This window comes from Protopterus annectens, chromosome 1.part1 (assembly GCF_019279795.1).
Source record: "Protopterus annectens isolate FY-2018-M chromosome 1.part1, PAN1.0, whole genome shotgun sequence".
In the NCBI taxonomy this organism is placed as follows: domain Eukaryota; kingdom Metazoa; phylum Chordata; order Ceratodontiformes; family Protopteridae; genus Protopterus; species Protopterus annectens.
This window is the reverse complement of record NC_056726.1, coordinates 1,211,407,556-1,211,417,849: the sequence shown is the minus strand read 5'-3', so window position 1 is coordinate 1,211,417,849 and position 10,294 is coordinate 1,211,407,556. Positions and strand designations below refer to the sequence as shown.

The following is a 10,294-nucleotide window of genomic DNA, read 5'->3' as shown; positions in this document are numbered from 1 at the left end:
AATCAATGAAATAAAATATGAAACTAAACATTAATGTTATAAACAGCACCGCGTCAGAGGTCATGTCAACATGCTAACATTCAAATATGGTGGCCAACGTCTAGAGTGAGTGCAGAATGACTAAGATACAAGAGCAAGGAATGGCAAGCAATGTCTCTACCCATTCATTACACAGTCTGTTGTATCATTTCAAAACCATTAAATATTTCCCTTCATGACTTCTTATTCATGGACAAAAAAATAGATAGTGAAGCGTACATGCCAAAGTAACTGAAGCGTGTCTTACCTAGAGAATGATCTGCAGAGCACAGCAGCAGGCTCTCAAGGACCTGGATATTTAAACACATAACTTAGTGACTACGTTATAATGAGCTGAAATGAGAAGTATTGCACATTTGTGTTCAGTTTTCATAGTTTTTTTTTCTGCTGTATAACAACAGTAAAGCTTCTACATGGCCTTGAAAATAGGTTCTTGTATCTAGTAAGTCACTAATAAGCAGCAAAAACTGAGCTCCTAATTAAATGGGGATCAGTATCTGAAAAAGCTAGGGAAAGTACCTCACAAAACCTGCTACATTGGAATGAGGTACTGGGACAGAGCAAGAAAAGACATCACAGTCCCTTAAGAAGAGTTTGTGAATGTTTATCAAATTTAAAACAAAAAAAATCCACTGAATTTCTAAGTAATCTATTAAATACTGTATTTTGAAATCAACAGGAGTGTATAATCCCCAGAAAGCATGGCATACAATCAAAATTAATTGAGAATCACATTCAGTGACATTCAAAACCTACTAACTAGTATGTAACTGTTTAAGGAAACAAACAGAAGTAACCTGGGCCCACAGAGAAAAAAAACAGCTTTGGATTAAGTAAGCAGGATGAGACATGATTTCCTTTAATAGCAACAGCCATTCTTCCTGTGACGTGTCTGACAGATGAGACAAAACTATTTGCCAGGAGAGTCCTTTTCCTTCTGTGTATCTTGTGCCAAGTTCTTGGTGGAAGTTGGTAGCATCTGAAGCAGGTTCTTCAGTACTTGGTCCACATTGTGATGCCTTACGTAGCACAGAAAACTGGTCCAGACAAAGGAGCAGGCCCCAATGTAGGCAGTTCTGACAAAGGGAGGGATGATGCTAAAATTTACAGCCTGTGTAAAAAGTAAAGCAAACGAATAACAAGTTACACAAAGAAAGTTTGGTAGTTCTCTTAGTAAAGTCATATTAAATGCCATTCTATTCTAGCAATTTTGTGTTGGCTTCTGAAATATTTCTTATTACAGAGCTCCACAAAGAGCTGTGTAACTGTAGCACATCTCTGCAGTGTTTTTGTCACACAAAAAATACTTATTGACTCAAATAAATATTCACAGAAGAAATGGTTATGTGGAAAGAATACTCATGTTTGCTTAATCTTAATAACCTAATTCATGACTTGTGGTGTGTTTAAGTGGACTCTAGCAGAAACCAACACATAATAATAAATTCTGTACTACATTGAGAAACATACTGTAGAGACAAAAGGATTTTAGTCACACCTTGGTCTGCTGTGATACTGCCTCGTCATTTTCTCATTTTTAGCATACGTCTTGTTATAGATTTCTCTTACCTTTTCTTTATATAATCTAGCATTTATTACATTTAATCTAGCATTTATTACCTAAATGTCTCTAAACTAGTTAGACTGTTCATATATTTGGTTATTTATTTAGTTGACCATCAGTCAGACTAACTACAGCATTGTATGTTAACAGCAACCATACTGCAAGAGCAGAAAATGCTAATAGATGGAACAGAGAGCAAATGTTCAACATGCACTGAAGGCATACTACACTTTAAATATACAGCCTACTGGTATTGATCCGAAGAACTAGTGTGGTTTCAGTTCTGTACACTATGGATCCCAGCTGCATCGGAATGGTGAGGTTTGTACACATATGAATTTTGCAGAACAAAAACCCAATCTCTCATGTCAGACAAGAATGAGACTTAAGGGGAGCTGCCCCTGTCTGTGCTATTCCATAACTATGTATTCTGGAATGATATTAGTTACATCTGAACATCCCACTCAGCTTAAAACCATCCAGAGAAATAGCTCAGACTAAGCCTTCAGGCTTCTCCCAAGTAACAGTGCTTCATGAAAAAGCTCTTACTCCCTAACACCAATCTGAGACTTTGCTCAGACAGGCATCTATGGATATTAGCATATGCGATCACTGATATTCTTTATTCAGCTGAGTGCTCTGTTGTGTCTTTCCTCTACCACCTGCAATCTAGAGAGTAGTGTTTCACCTAATACGTATTGACTCCATGTGAATTACTTCCTATTCCCTTTATCAGTTTTCCTTGCCACGGATTATCTCCATAACTCGGGGAGGGGGTTAGCATAATGGTTAAGGTGTTTACCTTACAAATGCAAAGCGCAGTATTTGATTCTCAAATGGGACAGCTGGCATTATGAACATATGCAATGAAATGCTGTTCTTTGCTAAAATTATTAATTGTGTTGGCTTCTGAAATATTTATATTTTTAGCAGAAGGTTGGCTTAATGGTTAAGGCAGTGTGTCTTACAAACACAAGATTCAAGGTTTGAATCTCACATTTGAAGGGAAATTGACTAGGCTTAAAATCCCTCCAACAGTGATGCATATTGTTTTATTTGTTGAGTTTCTGTTCATATTTAAAGAAAAGAGCACATTTTTTTCTAAAAGCTATACATCCTGTTGCAGGTAAATAAACATCACTTGTTGTAGGCAGCATAAATTATTATGAAGCTTTCTTTACAAGGCCACAGTGACTGGAATATGACTGTTAAATTTGAAGTTCAGATACTATAACATGGTGGCCATACAGCAGTGCTGATATGATTGTGGTTCATCCCCTTCATCTATGTATCAGAGCAGCAGAGTAATTTGATTAATAACAAAGATGATGAATACAAGTGTAGCCAAACATGTGCAAAGTGCTCTTTCTCAAAGTCACTCATAAATCAAGAAGCAGAAAAACTAGCAATGTAAAAATACAATGCAAGCTTCTTCTGTAGACTCTTCTGGTCCATGCACTATCAAAAATAATGTATTGGTCTTTCACAGGCATTGCTACTGTGGGGTAAAGGGGTCAGCTACCATAGGCACAATATGTTATGGGGTATGATTGGGAGATGATAATAGGTTAGTAGTGCAGTACTGGTAGGCTTACCATACGTCCGGTTTTCCCCGGACATGTCCTCTTTTTGTGCTCCTGTCCAGGCGTTTTAATTCGAGATTTGTCCGGTTTAGGCAGAATTCAAATCTGAGGTTGAGGTAGAAGAAGTAGAGCGATGAGTCGCGCGAAGCGGGCGAGACTGTATTGGAGAAGTGCAGGAGGACTGACTGTCTGTATGTGTTAGGGAGGAGGCGAGAGGACTGACCCACCACGACCCAGCACAGCCGATTCTCATCATTACAGAGTGAGTGAGTCGGAGTCTCCGTTTTGCTATTACAGACTGTACTGCTACCCAAAATAATTCTGGTATGTTTTTTTTTTTTTTGTGAGTTATTGATGGTGTGTGTGCTATTTTCAATTTCTAGTAGGCCAGAAATTGAAAATAGGGCAGCAGCAAAAACATCACACCTATACATTTGTTGAAGCTGAATCTCGAGTATAAAAAAATTGAGACCGACTCTCACATGGCGGAATAGATCATTGACAGAATCTATTCCCGCCATGTGAGTCGGAGTCTCGCTACTCAAATTAATTCTGGTTTCTGCCTGGTATGTTTTTTTTTTTTTTTGTGAGTTATTGATGGTGTGTGTGAGTGTGTGTGAGTCAGTGTGTCTGTACAGTAAAGCTCTGACTGTACTTGAATGAATGATACTGTGTGGCTAGGCCTAGGGGAAAAATTGTGAGGAAGATCCTAGTCTGAGGGCTAACATTTCAAATGTAGCACATGCTCGCTGGGCGTATTCTGAATAGGAGTGCAGTTCTTTCATGTAAGGGGAAGTGACAGCTATGTCCGTGTTTTAGTGACTAGCCAGGACATTCTGTGATTTGTTTTTCTCTGAAAGCAATGACATTTCATAGAAAGAGATACTAATTAAAGCAAGTTTTTTAACTAGAGCGTCCATGCAGCATCAGTATTCACAGAGGTGTGTTTGTATTGTTACAAAAATAAGGAAAAATGATACGCATTGTTGTATTCTGAATGCTTCTAGTAGCGAATGAATGACTGTAGGATTCTTTGGCAATGATTTATTCATTAGGAGCGGACCAAAGTTGTTGCTTGTTGTTCTTATTCTTTTAGACTCAGCGAACCAGAGAGAAATGATATTCAGTTAAGAGCTAAGGCCATGAATAGGAAAAAAATGTTTGTCATCTGTTTTTTTGAAGGATGTTTATTTCTTATTTGCTTTTTTAGAATGTTAAGTATTCAGAATTCACAGCATCATCCCACCGTAAATAATGTGTGCTGCTCTCCACTAAGCTAAATGTGTTTATAACTTTTCTGTGTAGACAATGATGTATTTCTGGAGACTGTTTGGTTTTAGGTTCCTGTAATCTGTAGGTTTAAAAATCTTCCAGTTGGTATGCACGTTATTTGTGCTTTGAACGATAGTAACTTATCCGTGCTTAACCATGCTAGTATTTTAAGTGAGCATGTCATTCAAGAAGTGATGTTCCACCTAGTCTTTAAGAAGATGACATTTAACTGTGTTAACAGTAGGTTGAAAATTATACTAAAAAAGTATTATTTTCATGATATGTAGGGTTTTACTGATAGCTTGTATAGCATATGTCCAGGTCTTACCCTAAACATCATGCAGTGTGTAAGGCAGTATTGTTTGTATGGTATGCCTTTCCAAAATGTCAGATGTTGCATTCTGTGGGAGTATGTTGTGTTTAAGCTTGCACCCTTAATAAAAGTAATGACCCTGTCTTCCACACCGGTAGTGTATGTAATAATGATTCTTTCACTTCTCCTTACCCATCACATCTAGGGTTGCCACCTTTCCAAATGCCCAAAGTGGGACATTTGTGCTACAAACATCAGATTTTGCAGGGAAAAACATACCCACGGCCAGTACAAAGGACAGAACTTCAGTTTTTGCCTGAATAAAAGTCTATTCTTGTAGCATTTTAGTTCCTTATTCTTTTCTTATAACATTTAGGTGTTTCAGATACAGAATAACTGTTTTATGCAACTATGATATAAAATATAGAAAATAATTTTGTCCTAAAATCTCAGGACATTTGCCATTTTTCACATTTTCTGCAGGACACAACTGCCCAAAGTGGGGACTGTCCAAAGTGGGACAGGTGGTAACCCTAATCGCATCTGTTATTGTCGCCTTTATGCCATTCTGTGGGTGATAATGAAAAACACTGGACTGTGTGTAAGTGCAAATCAGAATACTGAGAGACATGGTTATGTAAAGACCAGTGCTCTCCTTCGTCATCTGAAACTGTTACTGTCGCTAAATATGATAAAAGTAAAAGCTTTTCATTATTGCTAAGCATATCTCTCGGCTGTCTGTGATATTAGTTAGAAAAATTTAACACTGACATGCTTTTTGTTTTATCATGCATTTTATCAATGATTTTCCAGAAAACCACACATTTTATGAGGAATAGACCAAAAAGGGAGCAAAACTTTGGTCGTTCTGCAAAAGTCAAGATAATTAAGAGGTATGCCTACCAGGACTGAGGCCCCCAGTCATTGTTAACTAAGCTTAGCTAAAGCTTATATTTAATATATTTTCAGTTAGCGGAATGTAATCCAAGTTTTTTTTTTTTCCATAGGGGTTAAATGTATTATGTACTCTGAAAACAAAAATGCAGTGTACATGAAGCCACTTAATTTTCAGATATAAAATGAGCAGTGACTGATTGCTGTGCACATGCTTAGACATGTTAAGTAAGAGAGCTCAATTTGCAGCAGTACTCAGTACACCATATTGCCTTAGTTTTAACTTAAGACTTGTTACCTAAATTAATGGGGCAAAATGGCATTTCAGAGTCCTGGCACAATGTATATAGATGAGGTAGCTTATTAGAATTTTTTGACTGTAACCTGTGGCATTTTGACAGCCATTTTGACACCTGTCCAAACAGTTGTCAAACTGTAGAAGTTTTGTTCATTAGTTTACTAATTGAGCAGGATGGTATGAGAACTGACAGTGGTGTGATTTTAGTGAGTAAGGTGCAATCTGGGCAAACAATGAAATAATGCAGTGCCAAACAGCCAAAATAAGGGCAGATTTAAAATAATTACTTTTGCAAACTTTGAAGGACAGGATTGGTGTTCGGCACATCTCTATCTTGGGCCATTTATAAAACCTTAAGTCTCATGCTTATGAGTATTGCTGTTGCATTTTCCACCTAATGACCTTGCCCAGCACTGTGCCTGCTTTTGATTCAGGACAAAGACTGTAAAAATGGAAAACAATTGTAAATGCACCATTCCAAAAGGAATGCAAGACCCTTGCATGTTTTCTAGCAATTTTAAATTTCTGGCCTAAAAATGTCACTTTCTTATAGATAACAATGTTTTTGACCATCTTCTTTTTCCATGTAGAAGGAGTGGAAAAAAAAAACTTCCATGTAGGGTTGTTTGTTAAAGTCATTGAAAAATTGAGGCCATTCCAGTGTGTGGTGCAGTCTGCTCTTTTAGCAAATATTTTGCAGTTATTCAGTTCAGTTGTTGCAGAGCTTGTTGTATTCTTGCCTGTTAGATCAGTTCCACACATTTCAGCATTGTACCCTGCATGGAGTAATCTGTTCCTTAGTTAAGTATTTTGCAGAATCCCAGTTTACCTGCTAAAGCACAGCAGTGATTCTACAATTAAATTAGTTGCAGAATGATGACTTTGCATAGTACAGACTTCTCTTGTGATAATTATTTTGCAGTCTTGTTTCAGTTTACTTATTACTGCCAATCTTCTGGATTCTGACTGTTCTATTACTTTCCAGCCACTTAAAAATCATATGAATTACTGGCTCTGAGTTTAACAATACATAGTAAAATGCTCCTGACAGACTGAGACCAAATTTGGGGCATGTGGTATACTTCCTAGAGGTAGATGCCAAGTATTTTTATTTATTTTTTTTTATTTAACATTTGTTGACTGGGAAAGTCCGACTAGGTTTCACAGATCCTGTTTTCAGCGGAGGCCCAGGAGAAATGCTCCAGAAGCATGTCTTTAGAATGTGGACCGTGTTCCCATTTATTGCATGAAGGAAATGAAGTGTGACTGAAACCTTAACCATCACAATTCACAACAGAAAAATGTGACACAGTATATTCTTCTGTGATATTTGTTAATGATTTCTGGTTAGATTACTTATTTTACTTGTTTTGTATGTCCGCATCATATCAGTTTTTGCAGTTCTTATCTCTTGTGAGTATTAAATTACATTGTACTGAATCTACAGGACAGCAGGAGGAGACAATGTCCGATCTGTCATCTGCCTTAGAAGTGATGTCATGATGGTGCTATCCTTTCCATCTTTACTTCCCCCCTTACTGTTTCTCTTCCTTTCTGTGCCCTGTTGAATGACTGTGGATTCCATGTCTGCCACCTATTCTGCGAGTATTTGCTTCTATTGCTCAGAAAATGGCATGCAGAGAATATTGTTTTACATAACTAGATAACGTATAAGCCTTAGGTATTGAAATGCATATGACAGTATTTTTGTAACAAAGGATAGGATTACAGTATTTTCAGAAGCTCATTACATTTGTTATACACGGTAAACTGCACAGAATGTCAACCTGTCACTTGTGGTATATAACTTGTGCAGTAATCCTTTAAGCTTGAGGTTGTTTCTTGTTTGCTTTTCATTTTTTTTTACTTTGATCATGTTTTTCCCATGAAAGTAGTTGTTGTCAGGCAGCAGGTCTTTAGATAAGAAACTTTTTTCCAGGTAGGATAACAATGTAGCTATTTTTCATAATAAGTTAAAATGGTGGATTGACAGTTTTTGTTGGCATCTGATTATAATTACGCGATCTATTGTCACAGTAGCCCACAAGTACATTGTTATTATAATTCTTGGTTATTTTTGTACCTGTCACTAATTTGAAGTAGTGTAGCATAGCACATTGTCTCAACTTCACAAAATTTCTTAGAATGTCCATTTTTCTCATTTGTGGTTTGTTTCTCATAAAGTTTCTTATTTTCTGGCAAAACTTTGAGGATTGAAGTCCCTAAATAATGCTAGAGACTTGTTATATGCTTCATCATCTCCTTCAGAACTTTTATGCTAATAGAAAATTGCTAGAATGACATGTTTTGTAAGTTTACACAAGCATTATTTAATATCTGAGCTGATTTTGAGCCTTTGTCTCCCCTTTCTTTTTCTGTTATTAGTGAAAGTGAATGGCATAGTCAGCTTGAAGACTTGGAATTTAACAAAGTAGTTTAGCTCATGAAACGTTGTTCATTTAATGAAGGCCAAGTACCAGGCAGATATGAATGGGAAGCAGAATGCATGACATGTGGTGGCGGAACTTTCATTTCTGTTGCAAATAAGGGCACTTGATTTGAATGCACACATAAGTACCAAGCATGTTAAAATGTTCGAGGAGAAAGTTCATCCTCAAAAATCACCAATTATTTTGTAACACCTGGTTCAAAAATTGATGAATCGGTGTCAGCGGCTGAAGGAACTCTGTCATTTCATGCCGTTAAGCATCATCACAGTTACAGGTCGATGGACTGCAGTTGTGGCATGTTGAAAACAATATTACCCGACTCTGACATTGCGAAGAGTTACTAAAACAGAAGCAATTGTCAACTCTGTCCTGGCTCCACATTCTGTCGACTTGGTGGAGAAAGCCGGATGGTAGCAATCATGGTTCTGTGAAGTTATTTCCGATCCTCTTGCAGTATTTTGACTGGAAAAGGTGGCATACAATCTAAACTTGTTGATGTTCACAGCACCCTAATGAAACTGCAGATACAATTTCCAGATGCATTAAGGACACTTTAGACAAGCACCACTTATTTCAGAAATGTATTGCCGGAGATAACTGCAATACTAATTTTGGAGCTGATGGCTGTAACGTCTTTGCTAATTTGAAGAGGATGAAAAAGAGTGGAACGTTAGTTGGAGTTGGCTGTCCAGCACATGTACTAAACAACTGCGCAGCATGGCACTGACACACTAAATGTTGACATTGAGTCTTCTCAAAATTTACAACTACTTTTCAATTTACACCATTCGAACTGAACAACTGAAAGACTATTGTGAATTTGTTGAGGTGGAGTATCGTCAGCTGCTTTACCACAGCAAAACTAGATGGTTATCATTATTTCCAGGCATTCAGCGGCAGTTGCAGATGTTTCCGCTTTAAAGTCTTTTTCTTGTCTCAAAAATAATAAATCTGCAAAGTTCTTTGAAAATGATATGAGTGAAGTTTACCTGCATTCACTGATGAGTTGAAGAAATTGAACGTGAAAACAATTTATACACTGCCTGAAATCTGTTCACACTGTTCTGGGCCCATGCGCAAGAGGGGTTCATGTCAATTAAGGTGAAAGAGATGGACTAGAAGACTGTTGTGATGCTTTCTGTACACAAGTGGCCACAATGTATAGAACTTGTCCAGAGTATCTGGAAATGTGGACAGAACCAGTGGAGGAGTTCCGTAGATTTGCATGGATGACATTAATTGAAATTCCAAGTTGGAATGAAGTTGAACAAACTGTGTTATATCTCAGAGAAAAGGCGTGCATGTTGTGATTCCAAATGTTTTAATCAGTTTTGCAATTTGAAGAAATTTGTTGAGGCCAATCTGGAAGACTTCAAAGAGATTCTGAGTCACGAGAGATGGGTGAAATACTTCAACAGTTGCAAGAACGAGGAATGTTTCTCAGAAATGATTGTGATCGCAGAGTTTTTCTTTGCAATTCTATTTTCACTGATGCAAAGCCAGTGGACAAAGGAAAGGAACAAATTGTCGGTTGAATCGATAAAAGGAGTTCTGTTTGTGCAGCATAATTTTAAGCATATAGAGACTTTCATGCATACCTCTGCACCCAGCGAATTTACTGAAAGCAATTGGTTCTTCGAAAAATATGCTTGGGCTAAAGCACAGGCTCAGTCAGACTTGTCAGATTTTTCAGGGAACCAAGAAGCATGAGGTAAGGATCTTGGTTTCTGCACCATTAACTGTTAATTAAATATTAAAGTTATATATTATAAGTTGTTTGATTTTAATGAATAAATAATTGACGTTAAGTGGCAACAGTTAATTATTTTGATTGTTAATTATGTTAGGATTGTTATTTAAACTTAATGCTTCATTCTTGTA

At 37.1% G+C, this 10,294-nt stretch overlaps 1 protein-coding gene across 2 annotated transcripts in view; it reads right to left on the bottom strand.

Moving 5' to 3' along the window:
- Positions 1 to 627: 627 nt before the first annotated feature.
- Positions 628 to 10,294, bottom strand: part of MPV17L (MPV17 mitochondrial inner membrane protein like) — a 203,747-nt gene continuing 194,080 nt past the window's right edge. For both annotated transcript variants that reach the window (XM_044080654.1, XM_044080660.1), the window contains one exon: positions 628 to 1,150. In XM_044080654.1, the coding sequence (XP_043936589.1) occupies positions 950 to 1,150 (201 nt within the window). In that variant the 3' untranslated portion in view covers positions 628 to 949. The remainder of the gene's footprint in view (positions 1,151 to 10,294) is intronic.